The sequence below is a fragment of the Haliotis asinina genome, chromosome 3, assembly GCF_037392515.1.
Source record: "Haliotis asinina isolate JCU_RB_2024 chromosome 3, JCU_Hal_asi_v2, whole genome shotgun sequence".
NCBI classification, from domain to species: domain Eukaryota; kingdom Metazoa; phylum Mollusca; class Gastropoda; order Lepetellida; family Haliotidae; genus Haliotis; species Haliotis asinina.
In genome coordinates this window covers 58,077,494-58,097,523 of record NC_090282.1, presented here as the reverse complement: position 1 = coordinate 58,097,523, position 20,030 = coordinate 58,077,494, and the positions used below count along the sequence as shown (strand labels likewise).

The following is a 20,030-nucleotide window of genomic DNA, read 5'->3' as shown; positions in this document are numbered from 1 at the left end:
AACTCACTGTGGGTGATATGCATCCACAGCCATCCTTTTACCTCTCTTAGAGCATCATACGCTGATGGTGCTAACATTTGGGTCGAAAGTTGAATGGTGCAGGATATGAAACTATGTAACTGTATAATAACCTCTGAATATAATAACACTTTAATAAGCTTATTCATATATTATAAGAATCATGAGCCAGTGTCTAAAGCATTCTACACTCAATTGTCATATGAATTTGCACTTTCTCATTGACAACACCTTTGTGAAATATGGGGGTATTATATTTACCAGGTATCCTCATGGACGTCAGTTGTTTTCCCCTCTTTGTCGAGCTGTTTCTTTATGAGTCAGAATTTCTGTCTGGATTGTCAATATCATAAGGTGACTTGACCAAGACGTAAAGACGTATAGCTTAAACTTCTGATACATCAAGGATCTAATCTTGTTCAGTAACCTCAAATCGTCAATTGCCTACCACTGATTTTAATCACCTGAACTTGGAATTAAGAGACAAGTGAAACTACCTCAACTGTTTTTGTTTTTTTGTTTTTTTTCGTTTTGTTTGCTTGTTGTCTTTTTTGTTTGTTTGTTTTAGCGCGAACTGCGGGGTCCGGTGGAAATATGTGCATGGTGACACCATCACCCGACCCCTATGAGCAATTGACAGCAACACAGTAATTCGGCATGTCTTGGTTGACGTCGAGGAATCAGTAAAATGACGAGCTTCCTACACATTTTCTTTACAACTAACTGAAAATCGTTCCTTCTATGACGTCACTGCAGGGCTCTGGCGACAGAGTTACGTAACCTGTCTGTGGTTTCATTGGTTGGCATTGAATGTGAAGCAGACGACTTTTAATCGCTCGGTATGAATTAACCACAAGTTGTTTTTTTTAAAAAACAGTTTAGTTTTCCACGTAGAACTACCCACAAGTCTTTCATATGTAATGGTTAAAAGAGTGCAAACAAATATGAAGTTTTTCATTCTTTAATGACAACTTTGTCAGATAAGGATAGCAAAAAGATCCATCATAGGATGATCCATCAAAGATCCATCATACTGTCTATTCGAATCACTGTTAATGAATAGCGATATGAAAATTGTGTGATCGTTATTATCGCAAGTGTTATGTTGTGATGAAATAATTCTGAATTTTACTCGGAACATACACAATGTTATGCCTTTGTTCATGGACTGTTCCTAAAGTACGCCCGGTGTTTTCTTGGTAATCCAAGCCTGATGTCACCACTCACCACTGATGTGAAAGATGTAGATTTCTTTCATATTTTAAGTCATGTTTATTCCAAGTTACTAACGTTATTCCAAGTTACGTACTTTCTGATAATCAATCGATATTTCTTTAACGATGATCGACTTAACTATGTATATCTTATGCTATATGTTGTTGTTTTTAGTATTTAAATACGTATGATTTACCATGTCAAGATATATGACACAGACAGTTATTTAGGTTATTAAGCGTAAGACAATACATAAGTACCGTGTCACTGGCGCAAGATTAAAAGTGTAGTAACTACGTTTGTTGAGGTTTTTTTCAAAATCAGAAAGCAGTTCCGTTGATCTTCGGTTATTGCGGTTGTTTACTTCTGTTCAGCTGAGTGAATATTCCAGCAACATCACCGCAGGGCACACCAAAACTAAACTATACCCCCAACGCAGTGCCTCACAGCCGAGATATGAGGGAAAGAAATCACTCTTATGCTGTTTGGCATGAAACAAGCTGTAAGTTATGTTGTGGATACATCAGTTAACTAAGAGTAGAAGTCATGAGTTTTATATATGTGTTTATGGGCGACTTTCGTACTTCTCTCACTTTCGAAAGCTGAAGATGTCATATGTGCTTTAAAGAAGCGGATATCTCATACAGTGGAGTCCCACGTATAGAGCTCTGTTATTCACAGCAAACTGTAGCTGCCGTATGATTGTTTCATATTTAGTTCATGTTCTGTTGGGTGATACATGTTGTACATACCGTCAGTGGATATGTTCACCACAATATAAGGTGCCTAATGACCAGAAATACACTCTGCAGCTGGCCGACACGATGATGGGTGTCACAAGAATTTCCATTATTGCAAATAGTTTGCCTACACTTAAGGCAAAAGATGTAACTTCTAAGAAGAAGGAAACCGTTTCACTTTCTGTGACGTTTGATAGAACACTGGAGTTCATATTCTCGCTCTGTACCTGCATACCCAATTTGAAGTAATCTTAACCAAATGCATTTTATAAAGAAAAATGCACGTAACGACAATGAGTCTATGCTAGGATCTATCATTGTATTGGATCAAAAATATACAAATATGTAAACAAAATATATATATAAAACGTAAATAAAGTAATTTAAAGAGAAACGGATTGAGTTGAATGCAGGCACATAAATCTTAAAAGTGGTCTTAGTTCATTATTAACGGAAAATCACTCCCGGACACGTTTTTTTCAACTATTACTCCGCCAAACGTTAGTCCTTTGAAGAATTTGGAAGTGTAAATACGCCATGTGCCAGTTTCAGTTGAGAAATCGGATATATCACTTGAAGATGCATAAGGATATTAACGAAACTTCACCTTTAACCCAGGCAGACCGAATGCAACTGGGGAACTCTCAAAGTGATGGTTGTGATGTACAACTCATGTCCATGACTTCTTTCTGTTTTGAAACAAGATACATCTGGAGACAAAATTCTATTATCAATTCCATGTCTTTGTTCTCAAGTGACCACTGTTATCACAATTGATTAGATATTCCCGCATTTTCGAAAGTAACTGAACATATATCCACTTATCACGACACACCGTCATGTTGTAATAGTATACTGAGAATATTTAAAGCTGTGAAGCAGTGCCTGGACGAACAGGGTTGGGGTTGTCTCACAGTCCCTGAACCACAAAATATTTCATACTGCCTAGCCCTCCCTGAAATGCACTGAGGCAAGTTAAATTTCCCCCAGGCTCCCAACTCACCTGACTTCCTTATATATATATATATATATATATATATATATATATATGTGTGTGTGTGTGTGTGTGTGTGTGTGTGTATGTGTGTGTGTGTGTGTGTGTGTGTGTGTGTGTGTGTGTGTGTGTGTGTGTGTGTGTGTATATATATATATATATATATATATATATATATATTGGCAGTAACTATATATAGAGAGAGATATATAGATACTAAGCGTTTAGCGTGTTCCTTAGAAGGAAAGAGAAGCCACTATAGGTTTTACTATAGGTTCTTCTTCTTCTTCTTACAGGCAGCTACTATGGGTTCTTTGTCTTGGAACAACAACCCACTGCGACGACTCAAGTGAAAATAGGTTTATTGTTTCTTGTAATATAGATGCAATATGCAAATACTGAAGAGCATGGACCCTTCTTTAACTCGATATGCTTACTAATAGTTGTCCCCATTAGAGATACTACAGCCAGTATGCGCTATGGGTGTAAACATTGTAGATATTCATGGCTGCAAGATTACAATTAAACATATATAACATATTGATTAAGGACCCGAATCAGTTTCTACGATGGTTCCTCATGGTTCTGTCACGCATCTCTACTGCCTTCCACAGTCTCTCAACAACGTCATCTGACATACGATGTAGTATAGGTCCTGGTTGTCGTCACACAACTGTAGCACGTCGACATGGCGTCATGCTTGACAAGTCACAGGCTCTGGGTTTATGGGTTTATTACCAAGTCGCTACAAACATAGACATGATGTTCTCGTCACGGGCTCAGATCGTCTCCATAGTTTCTGTAATACGTCACCTCGACGTCATGATGCTGCACGTACGACCGCCACGGCCTCCATCTGAGGTTAGACTTGATATTTTCCCATATTTCCGGAAGAGCCATCCATACAATAGGAAGCACTGCAGACTTCATGTCTGCGCATACGCCAAATATAAAGCCAGATATAATCATGGTGTGGTACGTCCATGACGATCCCATGTAGTCAGCCATGACGAACCATATCTCCTCACCACATAGCATGAAGACTGTCACCAAACTTGCGCTGGTAATGACGGCAGTGTCCCTGGCCGAATCAGAATACGTCAACAGACCAAGACTTGCCACCCCTGCTGGCCTCTTCTTGTAAAAGACAGCTAAGATCGTTCCGACCTGGAAAAGGATGATTACACAGGGCAGGAAGAAGCACAGTACTGATAATGTCACAGTCGCCCATCTGACCAGCAGTATTGGACAGTATCGTTCACTCCATGAGCTGACGGACCATAAAGGATGTAGACTTGCAAATATTATTGGCATGATAACAATACAGGCTATAGCCCATGGTAATGCCAAGAGTTGGACCGACAAGAGAGTTCTGCAGCTCCCGGACAGCCGAGGGCGTGCTATTTGAAGCCTCTCCAATATGAAGTCGAAGTTGACCATGACAACGCACCAGCTCGCTACAAAAATCTGTAGATAATTTTCAATGATTTGATAAGCCACATGCATCGTGCAGCCATAGTTCCACCTGCGGTTTAAGGCAAAGTCCACTTTGAGGGGGATGCATATGAGCCCGATCATCAGGTCTGACACAGCTATGTTGACGATGAGTTGGTTTCTGAACACACCCCGGAGCCTCCTGGATGTGAGGATGACGCATATCAGAAGGAGGTTGACGAACACGACCCACACAGCGTCCAGGACGCCTACAGCTACAGTTGCCCTGAAGATACGGATTTGTAGGCGTTGTCGACTCTCCCATTGTTCTCTGTGGAACGCGATCTTGCTGATGTTGCTGGTATTCATCTTACGGCATCGCACAGATACTCTGTAACAAAATGTAAACTTCTTTATATATGTATGTTTGGTTGCACTCAGCAATCTTGCAGCTGTAAATACTCGAACCTAGACAGGACAATCCAGTGATTGACGTGATGAGCACAAGTAAGTCGCTTCTAAGGACAAGTATGGGGTTTTTGGTATTGTCTAGTAAATACGCATCATGCACGCACGCACGCACGCACGCACGCACGCATTATATGCATCAATACTCTCTACCTCTATCTGGTTATCGAACAGGTACATGTAGAAGGATATGCACACAAGCAGCAGTGGGGATATGTGTGGGAGAGGTAGATTTCATGGTGTGCGTGTATATCGGTTCAGCAAGAGTTTTGAAATGTCGACGTGTATACTTTGAAGCGTTGATATAAAAAAGATATCTGGGAAGAGTAGTTGGAAAAGTAAATATCAAGATAGATGTGTATATGAAGAGGTGGATATCAAGACAGGTGTATATATGGAGAGATGGACATCAATATGACTTTGCATGTGGAGACTTAAATATCGCGGTAGACGTTTATATCGAGAAGTAAATATCAAGATAGGTATGTACTAGTATATGGAGAAGTAAATATGAGAACAGTTGTGCATATAGATAGGTGGACAGGTGTATATATGGAGAAACAGATATCAATATGACTATATGACATGTGTATATATAAGGTAGCAGTGGTGTTCTGTAAGCAAATGGAAAGGTTTGTGTGTACACAAGGAGAAGATGCTAGCAACAATTGAAAAAGCCCAGTAACTGTTAGAGCGGTTCATAAAATCTACAAATGTGGTGGGGTCGCATGAAACATTCAGCTGGCATTTACTTTCATGAGTCTTTCTTCGCTGTTGGTGTGACGTGTGGATCCAAAAGCAGATTATGATATGATTCATGGAGCTTGTAGTGATAGGCACTCTTTGATAAAGTGTTAAATGTATATATGCTAGATGGAATTCCTACATGTAGTTGATATCGTCTTAACTATATATGCACGCGTTGTTAATAGTCTTATTTGTATCATATCAAGAGCTATGAATAGTATGACCAGTAATTATTGAGAATTGTAAAAGTAAGATTGTATTTTTTTCACCCATTACTCACGTATTAAATGTGAATATTAGCAGAGCATAACTCCAGATTCGAAGACAGGTACACAGTTAGCATTTTTTCAAGTCACCATGGGCAGCAATGCAGGCTTCAATGCGGCGATGCATACTATTGATCAAAGAAGTTAGAAAGCCGTGGTCCATGCTGTCCCAATATAGAACAACCTCTTCTTTCATTTCAGCAATATATGCCAGATTTTTCTTATAGACACTTCCCTTCATAAGCCCCAAAACATTTCCTGTTGGATTTAGGTCAGGGCTATTGCTTGGTCAATCTAATAATGTCATATTTAGGATCCGAAACCATGCCTGTGAATGCTTTGAATGATGTGTTGGGTTTGTTGTCCTGCTGGAAAATTAAAACCTTTCCATAGAACACATGAGGAGATGAAAGTAAATGTCCCTCGAGAATATCTGAATAGCGCTCACTGTTCATATTTCCTTCAAATACACAGAACTAACTAACACGTCTCTGCCATCCCACGCGTTAAATTTCGGACTGTACTTGGCGCGCTGATACAAAGGTTTTTCAGTTTGTTTGGTTCAGAATTCCAATGTTTTGTAGGAAACAGCCACACAGAACATTCATCTGAGAAAATCAGATTGTCCCTGCTAAGCTTTCGATGCTGTAAGCACCAGTGCATCCTTTGCTCCTTTTGTTTAGGTGTCATGATCGGTGATGGACTTCCTCGGCTTTTCTGCCAACCCATCGCATGCAGCTCAGTTCTAATTGTCTCCTTTCAGCCACATTTCCTCTATCAGCCATATCCAGCCTTAATGTTTCTGAACTCCTTCATTTGTTTTTAGACACAAGAATACCAAGCCGCCTCCTGTCAGCGACAGTCAATTTTCTGTGCCTACCTGCGCCTCCTGGTGATCAGTGCCATATCCATTTGCAATATTTTTCAAAACACGATAAACAGTGGACAAAGGGATGCCTGTTCCACTTGAAATCACTATAGCTGATCTGATGTCATTGTTATAAAATACTCTAAAACTCTTCCCTACGTAACTGAGGATCACTGAAAATGTCGTCTGCTAGCAAGTAAATAAACTCTTCACAAACTAATGAAAAAGGATTAACGAAGTTGTCTCTCCTGAATGAAAGCAAGCACTTGATAGCTGGTCAGAGCTGTTTATACTAGAAATCCAATTGAACATATTCTTAAAATTCTCAATAATTTCTGGTCATTCTATGTAAACACCCGGAATGTCAAAAAACCTATAGGACAAAAAGGATAACAAGCTTTTCAAAGCGATCCAAACTATTGCTGCCCACATTTCATAACTCTCGACCAATATCTTTCTCTAAATATCTAAAAGGTTGAACAAGTTTTCAATATCTTAAGCCTGACCATGGCTTTGAAAAGTGAAAATATACATGTTCGGTTTTTATGTTCTTTGTATTGTCTGGGGAACAGCTTACATGCATTTGTGACAGCTGTGACTGGGGACCGTGCGTCGTCTGATATCATCAATAGATGACAGATTCATAAACACATGTTCATGATATCATTAAATGGGTCATTCTGCTTTAGCAGAGGTTTCTCTTGATTACGGAAATATTTTGCCACTTGTAATTAATTTAAACCAAGCATACGGCCGTGTAGAACAAAACTGAATAGTGTGCTTGTGAGTCCGATGCTTATCAACTATCGCTGCATTGATCAAATATGACTGGGTACTTAATTCACGTCATGCATACATGCAGAGACACGCTGCTTACGTTCAATGGCAAGACAAGACATTATGGTGACACTTATATAGGATGACAGCGCCAGACATCACGATGACATATATATAGGGTGTCAACGCAAGAAATCATCATGATGACACTTATATAGAATGACAATGTCAGACATCGTGATGACACTTATAGAGAATGACAACGCCATGCATAATGATGACACTTATATAGGATGATAATGTCAGACATCATGATGACACTTATATAGGATGACAGCGCAAGACACCATGATGACACTTACATTGAATGACAACACCAAGCATCATGATGTCACTTATATACGATGACAACGCCAGGCAACATGGTGACACTTATATATTGGATGACAATGCAAGAGATCACCATGATGACACTTATATAGGATGGCAATGCCAGACATCATGATGACACTTATAAAGATTGACAATGCCGAGCGTTATGATGACACTTATATAGGACGACAGCGCAAGACACCATGATGACACTTATACAGAATGACAACGCCATGCATCATGATGACACTTATACAGGATGACAATGTCAGACATCATTATGACACTTACGTTGAAAAACAACACCAAGCGTCATGATGTCACTTGTATAGGATGACAACGACAGACAACATGATGACACTTATATATTGGATGACAATGCAGGAAATCACCATGATGACAATTATATGGGATGACAATGCCAGACATCATGATGACGCGTATATGGGATGACAATGCCATGCATCATTCTGACACTTATATTGAATGACAATGCCTTATATCATGATGACACTTATACTGAATGACAATGCCAGACACCATGATGACACTTATATAGGATGATAACGCTAGACATCATGATGACACTTATATATGGAGTGTGATACTTATATATGGGATGACAATGCCAGACATCGTGATGCCAATTATATGGGATGACAATGCCATACATCATTTTGACACTTCTATTCAATGGCAACGCCTGATATCATGATGACACTTTTATAGGATGATAACGCAAGACATCACGATGACACGTATATAAGATGACAACGCCGCACACGTACTAGTGGAAACAGCATACGAAGATGGCACATGGGATGACTGATTAAAAAATGGAGTCTGGATCAGACAGTTGAATGATCAGTATCCTAAGAATTGATCCGGCGTAACACAAGTCTGATAATAACTATCCACTAAAGTAAGTGTCCCTATATGTGATTACTGTCATGGGTTGAGAATCCGATTCATCCTACATATGGTGTTTGATGCATTCCTCCGAATGTCTACTGCAAGATTTCTCAAAACACTAAAGGGCGATGTGACAGTCTTGTGGTTAAAGCAATCGTCACGCCGAAGACCTTGGTTCGATTCCCCAAAGGTTTACATTGTGTGAGCCCATATCTTGTATCCCCGTCGTGAGATTGTTGGAACATTCCTAAAGTGGCATTAAACACAAAACTTACTAACACAACTTACTAACGCGAATTACTTAACCAGGTCTTTGATGGTGCAGCGTTGATTGAAAGGCTGTGGTAAAAGAGTATTTTTCCATGAAAGACGAATTACGTATACAAATCCTGTCAAAATAAGAGTTTTGTGACATTCATGTTAAATAAAGTTATTCTCTGGGTCAAATACTACCATTTGTATCAAACTGCAGTCAATATCTCTACCTTGGTTGTATCGGCTCCGTTCATAGATCGTCATTATGGAGTTCCCAATAAGAATCAAATGTTCTTCACATACACGGTGTTTATATATGTGTGTTTGTATATGTGTTGCCTGATAAGCATTTGATATATACGGAACCTGAGATATGCCGTTAACGAAGAGTGTATCTGTGTACGAATGTGATAACCCACTTACTTCAAAATGGTCTGGCCAGAGGTGTGTTCTCCGCCTCGCTCTTCCATGTGTGCTGGGGGGTCATGTTTCTTGAAATTAAGGCTAGGGAAGGATACGACTGGGGAAAAAATCAGACACTTTGGCTAAAAGTGGAACCGAACAGATTCCGAACCAAAAGCGAATAGTTTGTATATCTTCGTTGAGCAATTCATCAGGTGGAATATATAAGACTGGCATTATGCCAAGTTCATGTCTTCGCTCCATCTGTATCACGTCAAGATTTTATGAGTAACATGTCAGTGCCTATATTTGGTATGTAACGTGCCCGTGACTGTATTTTGTGTGCAACATGTCTGTCTGTATTTCAAATGTAAAATGCATGTGTCTGTACTTTGTATGTAACATGTCTGTCAGCATTTTAAATATAACATGCATGTGTCTGTACTTTGCATGCAGCATGCCTGCAGCTGTATTTTCTACGTAACATTTCTGTATATTGTATGTAACCTGCATTTATCTGTACATTGTATGTAACATGTCTGTGTCAGTATTTTAATTGTAACACGTCTTTACTCTGTATGTAACATGCATGTGCCTTTATTCTGTGTGTAACATGTGTGTGTAAATGTTTTGTGTGTAACATGGCTGTGTCTGCATTCTGTATCAAACATATCAGTGTCAGTATTCTGTATGTAACATGTCTGTGTCTTGTAGGCTGTCTGTATCCACACATTTTATCGTGAGCCTTCATAGCATACTTCTTTACACAATAGCTTAATTTCGTCGTGATCCTTTAAGTCAACTTTGTGATATTTCATGGAATGTACTTGAATACTGCATTCCTTGGCATTGAAAGCTTGGCAAGGCTAGGAGGCCACATACCATCAGTGGAAAAAGTCTTGAACCCCGGTCTTTCAGGAACCTAGCTGTCTCTACACGTACTCGCGCACACAGACATATAGACAGACAGACAAACAGATGGACACTCTAACTCAAAAACACGCTGTTGCAATTAACCCTCTTCATAACGAGAATTAATTGTTCACGTTCACTTAATGTTCACGTACGTCAACAATGGTCCTTACATAAGAATCACATTACAGTAATAAGGAGAACACTTGACACGTTCACAGGTCTGGTGCTTCCTGTTAAAACACCAAGATTCAATGACCTTTCATCGCATGAAACAATCAGTAGTCTAACAAACCTTGGCGTTTCATTTTCCACAATCAAATACTTTGTCTTACCTCACGTGACGCCCTGGAATGGCTCAATATCGTCCATTTCCTGGAGAGAAAAACACCAATATTCAATCTCCTGATATATATTTCACACTCGTCCCCCTCCCATGCTACCAGAGACTAATATCTACAGTGTGAGCGCTGACCTCGTTTACTTCCTCACACATGTTTTTACCAAACAAACACACTTTCTCTGGCTTCCGTTACCATTTCCTTATCCCAAAGCACAATGTGAGGCCGAACAGAGCAATTAGGCCACATACTTCCAACATGAATGTTTTGATAACTTTCATGGGTTCCAAATTAACGGTTGTGATTTGAAAATGCTTCAGTTACATGTATCTAAATCGTGCAGTAAAACGGACCCTGACTCAAGCATGTAGCAAATGACTAGACGGTATTAAAACAGTAATTTTGACTAGACCCTGTTAAACAGTGAGGCTGAAACGAATGTGTATTAAAATAGCAAGTCTGACTAGACCCTGTTAACAGTGACCATGTCTAGACTGTGTATTAAAACAGTAAGTCTGATTAGGCCTCATTACACAGTGACGCAGACTAGACTGTGTATTAAAACAGTAAGTCTGATTAGGCCTTATTACACAGTGACGCAGACTAGACTGACGAGAGTGTATTTAAACAGTAAGTCTGATTTGGCCTTACTACACAGTGACGCGGACCAGACTGTGTATTAAAACAGTAAGTCTGATTAGGCCTCATTACACAGTGACGCAGACTAGACTGACAGTGTGTATTTAAACTGTAAGTCTGATTAGGCCTTATTACACAGTGACGCAGACTAGATTGTGTATTTAAACAGTAAGTCTGATTAGGCCTTATTACACAGTGACGCAGACTAGATTGTGTATTTAAACTGTAAATGTGACTAGACCCTATTAAACAGAAAATCGGACTACACCCCATTAAACAGTGAATCAAACTATACTGTGTATCAAAACAGTAAATCTGACTGAGCCCTCATAAACAGTGAATCAGACTATAGGCTGTGTAGTAAGACAGTAAATCGGACTAGCCGGTGAATCAAAACAAATGATCTCTTTTGACTGAATATAGTGCAACTGTCTAGACCCTCACTATGGGAGGCCATGGCTACAATATGATATAACGAACCTGTCTAAAATATGTTGTAAATAGTATCAGCAAGTGGTGTGACTGAAAGTCGTACTTTCAATGCATCTGTGTCAGCAACGCCGAGCCTCAAGATGTGTCTGGTTTGTGCATGTGCCCTTGAAATAATCTTAGTCCAACCACATAGTGAGGACCAATAACCATACTTATAGTAGATATATGTACGCTGAGTGAGTGAGTTATAATGTAAAGTCACATGGGCAATATGTCAACCATATCGTGACTACGTGTCCCGTGGATACTGCTGGGAAAGGTATAAAGGGAATGCGTGAGTGAGTGAGTATGGTTTTACGCTGCTTTTAACAATATTCAAGCAATATCACGTCACAAAATACGTCTTGCATTTGATTTGACCCTTCACCTAAAACAGATATCATGAGCAACAATTCATGGCGGTTAAATAATACACGGTTACCAAAGTAATTCATGGTCAGAACCTGTGTACGTATTTGACTTCCCACCAATATCATGGCGGGGGGCACCAGAAATGGGTGTGACACATTGCACCTATGTGAGGAATCAAACCTGTGACTTTAGTGTGACAAGTGAGCGCTTTAATCATTCGGCTACTCCAACGCCCCGTTTTAATGGAATGGCCTCATACATGTGATAGTAACGTTCATTACACTTTACGTTGGTATGCTGTTTAGAATACCGACATTTCACAAAATAAACCCAACCAACGATTCCACAATGTTTATTAATTTACTTAATAACTAATTGGAATAATGTTGAATCCACTCCATTTAATGTTCCACGCAGAAGAACAACAACTGAAGGGGTTCCCTGACGTGCACCAATGACGCCCTAAACAATCTCTGATCGAACTAGCCCAAAGCGACATCTCTGCATGACCACCACTGTCCCCACGACCCCTGCTGACACGTTGACATCCGTCACTGGGATGTAAGGTGTGAAAACTGGACGAGTCTGTAGACAAAAACAATCCTCCATCACAACCAAAGTTGACGGACATGATTACGGCACCTCCTATGACGGTTTCCTCGACGGCGTTACGTCAGGATAGGCAGTATGGCGGGACTACGTGGCTGTGTCCCGTAATGACACGAAGTTCCTGAATGCGCAAGAGTGTTACCCCGAGCTCTGGCGTAATCTTTGCAGTGGTCAGACCTGGAACCTTTGCCAAAGAAGCGTCACTCGAATCCATCTATCCTGTCTTGGCGTTGTGGCGCACGGACGTCCTACCCATGGTTGCTCGGCTACATGCTGTTCGAATGTTCCATCGATGCTGGCATGATGTGTTTAAGTGGCCATCGAAATGCGGAGCCAACTGAGATATTCGACAGCGGACCAGTCCAAGATCCTCATGACCCGATGCAGTATTGGTATGCAGTGCGGTTCATTATCCGGTTGACAATAGTTTTTGACATTTATGCGCTCAAAGCAGTGTACCGAGATGCATATGCAAGTCGTGTTGCACAAAACCCAACAAAGCCACCGACGTCACCGACAATGGCAAGAGCATTGTGTTCAAGTCACTAATTACTGTTTTGGGCATAGGTATGTGTATGCATGTATTGTTTCAATGTACATATTTTGATTTCCCTTCGTGAAAAGTACATCGCGAATGATACATAGTACTGTATTTGTGATCATGCCTTGAATCTGGAAAATAATACAGAACACTTTCATGTACGTAATGATCACTGTTGAATTATAGATCTACCACTTTGTCTTACATAGAAGTCTAAGAATATACCATTTTTCAGGATTATCATAGTTGATACATAGCACTAGTTGGTATGATGCCTAGATTATTGAAAATATCCTTCCTTTTTCATGTATGTTTTAATTGTAGTTGATGTAAACCTCTGTGATAATACCTAGAGTACTGAACGCATACTACAACACTATCACATGATGTAAACCTCTGTGATAATGCCTAGAGTTCGGTATGCATACTACAACACTATCATATGATGTAAACCTCTGTGATAATGCCTAGAGTTCGGTATGCATACTACAACACTATCATATGATGTAAACCTCTGTGATAATACCTAGAGTACTGAACGCATACTACAACACTATCACATGATGTAAACCTCTGTGATAATGCCTAGAGTACGGCATGCATACTACAACACTATCACATGATGTAAACCTCTGTGATAATGCCTAGAGTTCGGTGTGCATACTACAACACTATCATATGATGTAAACCTCTGTGATAATACCTAGAGTACTGAACGTATACTACAACACTATCACATGATGTAAACCTCTGTGATAACGCCTAGATTTCGGTATGCATACTACAACACTATCATATGATGTAAACCTCTGTGATAATGCCTAGAGTACGGCATGCATACTACAACACTATCACATGATGTAAACCTCTGTGATAATGTCTAGAGTACGGCATGCATACTACAACACTATCATATGATGTAAACCTCTGTGATAATGCCTAGATTTCGGTATGCATACTACAACACTATCATATGATGTAAACCTCTGTGATAATGCCTAGAGTACGGCATGCATACTACAACACTATCACATGATGTAAACCTCTGTGATAATGTCTAGAGTACGGCATGCATACTACAACACTATCATATGATGTAAACCTCTGTGATAATGCCTAGAGTTCGGTGTGCATACTACAACACTATCATATGATGTAAACCTCTGTGATAATGCCTGGAGTACTGAATGCATACTACAACACTATCATATCATATGATGTAAACCTCTGTGATAATGTCTACACTACTGATTGAATGCATTAAACCTCTGTGATCAGACATGATTACAATTGTCGGCCGATGTATACCTCTGTGATATCACCTTGAATTCCTGATGTGAAAATATGATACTAATACCACTTTAAAGTGAATGAATATCAAAGTTGAAGTACACCGCTTTTGGTTTCGTTAATGCCAAGGAGAGTGACGTACAAGGTACCTAGCAAAATGGGTATGTCCAGCTCTACATAGGCTTCACATATATCACTATTTACAACTATTGCTCGTTAGAATGGTTGTCAAATTTGGTGAGTCAGATTTCCTTACATAAACACGTAACCTCTACAAGGTCCAGTTCTAACCATACGGTTCTGATGGTACAATAACGAAGATGTGGAAATTCCGTATACACTGAAAAGGATCATTGTTTACAAATACCACACTAGAAATGGTAAACATTCTTACCTCACCTCTGCCCCGACAATAGCACTGTGGCAACGTCTAAAGCGGAAAACCAGGCAGTGTGTCCCAATTTTACGTCCAATTACCAGATTAAAACGACTCCACTGGTTACGAAAGGTCACGACTGTTGGAACTGTTGAAGTGTCAGGCAGAACGTCCGCGTCCGATGTTGAGTTGATATCCAAGTTCAGGTGAAATGTGGTGTGAGCGATAACCACGTTTGCAGGCATTCCTATGTAAGGCTGACTCGAGTAATCCTTGCCTTGGACAGTAAGCATGGGTCCTGATGCTTATAGTGTGTCAAGTTACGAATTGTGATCGATCTCGACAATTCTTCTGTTGAATGATATTGCTTGATAAACCGACACAGGCATATTCAATCACGTTCACACTCATTCACAGTTCAGGTTTTTGGCTTGTTGGAAATATTATGTGCCTCTAATTATGTTCTGTACATTATTTTAGTTTGCCCAATGACGGAACTTGCAAGATATGGTGCTCAAATGGTTCATCGAAAATTCATTAAAGCTTGATCACAAAATATTTCGGTTTTAGGATGAAAAAGAAATTAATAGGAAAATATCCAAATACCAAAATATATCAATATACTGTCATGAATATATTGATATTTCTATTACTAGATATTTATTCATGATACTGACGCCAATTGTCGCCAACAGACCCAAGTGCCATACTCTACGGCGTTTAGTTTAAAACATTTTCTGAAATATTACACCCAAAGTTTCACATCGTGTTATATATAATGTGAGTCTTGCTTGAAGAATGCACTCGTAAGAATGTTAATGACGGCCGTTCAGGTTTATTTAGGAATTTTTCACGTTTTGTGTGGTACGTCTGTTTGAGTTGGTGAATGACTTGCTTCAAACATTGTTCCGGTAGTATCGGTGTGTCAGTTTGACATGTGAGGAACGCGAAGTGATGCCGGCACGAAACATTCACCATCTCATAGCAAACATTATCGATGCGAACCGGGATTCGAACCAACCATCCCGTTTCTAGTGTGTTCAATTGCACGTATGCAAAGCTTTTCGTGGCGCTTGAATCTATTGTGTATAAAGATCACGGAGGACCCTCCGAAAATTATTTCTGGTATCCCCTGCTGTGATATTGCTGGAATGTTGCTAAAACACTATACTCACTCACTCACTCGTTATACAGTAGCGCGAAGACGGCAAAGTCGTCTTGAAGGGCATGCGAACTATCTAGTTACAGTGGTGATTTCTGCACTAAGGTACGTACACCACGGCGCTATGTCCTAATTGTCTGTTACTTCAACTGATCTTTTCGTCATTTCGCGTCGTACACACTGTTTCTCTATCCATGCTGCCAACAATCTCGTATTCAGAATCCCATCGTGTCTCAAATGCAATTCTTGCGACATTTTGCAACAGCTTCTACAGAGCGGAGCTTTCTCGGATCAAATCGATCTCACAGCCACAATCAGCTGATCATAAAAAGTAACATGAATCCGCGAAAAAATACATTTGGGCCGCCCAAGGAGAATATTCATGGTGGCGATGGAAGTCCAGCTTCTTTGATGAAGTAGCATCGCCTGATGTCGGTTAAAAGCATAAAGTCAAGACAGCAAACTGAAATTATTCGTTGTCCTTCGCAAATAATTAAAGTGGCCATTGTAAGTCCTGCAATGACAAGACTTTGCGTTTCGTTTATAACTGTCAACCTGCCGCTTCAGATGTCCAATTGATGGCATACTTCTCAGCCCTGGTTCCATGATGACTATTAACACGATTACTGGTAGAGCAATGAGGATGTAATCATTGCAATAGTGTTTGTGCGTTAGACAACGTAGACGTCAGAAGCGTTCTGCGTCGTCTACGTGTTATCGATACTGTAGACGACGAAAGCGTTAAAGACAATGTAGACGTCTTAGGCGATGTATATGTTGTGTTCTATACCGTGTACATGTAGTAGAAGTTTAGACGGTGTAACGTATGGACAGTGTAGACGTCGTAGACGGTGTATATGTCATGTTCTAGACTGTGTACATGTAGTAGACAGTGTAGATGGTGTAACGTATAGACAGTGTAGACGTCGTAGACGGTGTATATGTCATGTTCTAGACTGTGTACGTGTTGTCCACATTGTAGACGATGTAACGTATAGACAGTGTAGACGCCGTAGACGGTGTATATGTCATTTTCTGGACCGTGTACATGTAGTAGACAGTGTAGACGGTGTAACGTATAGACAGTGCAGACGTCGTAGACGGTGGATATGTCATGTTCTGGACCGTGTACATGTAGTAGACAGTGTAGACGGTGTAAGTGTAAAAGCTGAATATTCAATACGAGAACGTCAAGGATTATACAAATGCCGTTACAGTATACACATTACAGTCAAGTAAAATAAACTATATTTGTCTCACAAGCTATTTCTATCGACACAAACAGTATACGTATATTTTCTGTGAACAAAGTCAAAATGGACACAATTCGTATCTGTCTTTGTGACGGAACCTTGTCTACAGCCACACACCTACATGATAACATGTGCGAGGTTAATACACTTTACATTCAGTTCTATCAAAATTATAGAATGAGTGACAGTCGTGCTACAATCCCATCCACACGCCACGACCTGAATCTGCCATGACTACTGTCAGGTCTGACTGTGACTCGTGTGGAATGTGAGGCAGGAAACACTTTGCGTCGTTCCTGAAAACAGTCAATGGTTTCAGACTTGGAAAAAACCGAGGCTCAATCCAGCACATTTCAGGGACGACGAGAGATGCGATATGAACTTGTAGCATGAAACCAAGTTATGAAGTGTGACTGGGTAATTATCGTCTTTTGTCGTTTTTAGCAATTTTCTGGCAATTTCACGATGATAGTGAGTGAGTATGGTTTTACGCCACTTTTAGCATTATTCCAGCAATATGACGGCGGGGACACCAGGAATGGGTTTCACAGTGTGACTGTAACCATGTGGGAAATCAAACCCGGGTCTACGGCGTGACGAGCGAACGCTTCAACCACTAGACTACCCCGCCACCCGTGAAACGTCGTGACATAACTTGAATACTGCTCAAAGCGGTGTTAAACGTAATTCACTCCTTCAAACGAAGATGACCAACATATAGGGGCTACTGCTACATATGTAATTCACCTCGAGATAACACATACTTCCATACTTCCATACTTCCATACTTCCATACTTCCATACTTCTATACTTCCATACTTCCATACTTCCATACTTCTATACTTCCATACTTCCATACTTCCATACTTCCATACTTCCATACTTCTATACTTCCATACTTCCATACTTCCATACTTCTATACTTCCATACTTCCATACTTCCATACTTCCATACTTCCATACTTCCATACTTTTATACTTCCATACTTCCATACTTCCATACGTCCATACTGTGTGCAAACGTTCTAGCCCAAGGCGATACATTCTTGTTTACTGGAATCAGAGAAAACAGGCACTCCATTCAACTGAAGAGGAACATACTTTACTAATTCTACAGCTGATTGAATATCTTCATGACTACATGGACTGGAGATTTCACGTACAATCGCCAGAGCATCAGTCTCGAGGTCTGAAAGAGGAAATGAAACACCAGGAGTCTGCAATGTTATACTAGTACTAACAAGCGACAGAAATCGGATCTGCAACATTTGGATCGAGAAACTGTGTCAGTGCACAACCCACAGTTAAACACTTCAGCTTCTCTATCGCTGTTGTAGGCGGTGGTGCTGTGTAGCTGTGCCCTACATTTTGTGATACAGTGCCATATAGACTAACATCTTCTCTCTGAAATGAACGATAACTTCGCATAAAAAAACCACCTAATACTTATTTTACACCTATTTTCATGTAGGAAAAATAACAGAACAGAGCCAAAAGACTTTCTTCATTTTCAAAATGCAATATGCAGACCAGAAAAAAAATATTGTAGACTTGCTAGGACTCTCTGAGATATATTTGTTTAAGGAATCATGGCAAACTATGCCTTCGTTGGTTTCTGTTAAAGACGAAAATACGTTTTGCTATCATAACCTATCACTGTTTACAGACAAATCTCGTATCTAAGATATAGGTACGTATCTAAGATATTCGATACAGAAAGTTGACAGCCAGAGCTAATTAAGTCACAGCACAGAATCCATTCAACTTCTTCCCTTCCTTGGATCATGAGTGAGTGAGTGAGTGAGCTGAGCTAAATGCTGTATTTTAGTTATTTCATGGCATTTCGGGTATTGTGAGAAAAGTAAATCTAATCGGACCACTTTACCACTTTGCAGAGCCAGTAGTACGGTGCAGCTGAACCTTTAACCATTACCATAGCGAACCAGGATTTTAACCCATGATTGGGTTTCCATGGCAACAAATGATGTAACTGTATAGAAGGAATTACGTCTTCTTGTGGGGAATCGAACTCATGTTTTGGCTTGACAAGCGACGCTTTAACAACTAGGCTACCCTACCCCTTTCTTCAGAGTGACAAAATGTCTAGGACGTAATTCTGTCGGAATTACAGGCCAACTGATATTGCTCACCTTCAGTTATTGTCGATGCTAATCTGGTGTGGCCTTGTTCATTCGCAGCATCTTTTAGTCAAGAAAGTCAAACCATTTTTGCTGAATGTGTAAGCTCAATTTGTTATGGAGGTTAAAAACTTCACATTTCGCATGCGTTGCGATATAATTGTCAGATGCCAAATCATCTTGTCTGATTCCACTATAATTTGCCTCTGTGATAGCGGGAACGCGATGCTTTTTCAGTGCAAGATTGAATTTATTCTCTTCTTTATTGCGTGAACCTGTTATTTTCCGACAAGGAGATTGAGAAAAGACGTACGGACTCCATAAAGAGAATCTAAATTGCTTTTCCAATGACAAAAACGCTACTACCTTATCTGGATGGAAGTAAGGTTTTCTTCTCTTGTTTTTACGAAGGTTTCTGGTTTGGTTTTAGCAACCATCATTAATAAATAATTAGCAT

At 39.9% G+C, this 20,030-nt stretch overlaps 1 protein-coding gene across 2 annotated transcripts; it reads right to left on the bottom strand.

Annotated features, from left to right (window-relative positions):
* Positions 1-3,312: 3,312 nt before the first annotated feature.
* Positions 3,313-15,234, bottom strand: LOC137276925 (histamine H3 receptor-like). 2 transcript variants are annotated; one of them, XM_067808572.1, is made up of 3 exons: positions 15,038-15,234; positions 10,716-10,755; positions 3,313-4,792 (listed from the first exon to the last, which is right to left on the bottom strand). In XM_067808572.1, exon 3 carries the CDS (start codon positions 4,768-4,770, stop codon positions 3,739-3,741), a length of 1,032 nt encoding a protein of 343 aa, XP_067664673.1. In that variant the 5' UTR covers positions 4,771-4,792; positions 10,716-10,755; positions 15,038-15,234; the 3' UTR covers positions 3,313-3,738. The 2 variants fall into 2 exon arrangements, with proteins under 2 accessions (XP_067664673.1, XP_067664674.1); XM_067808573.1 differs by lacking the exon at positions 10,716-10,755 and having other exon boundaries at positions 15,038-15,104.
* Between the last annotated feature and the right edge of the window lie 4,796 nt (positions 15,235-20,030).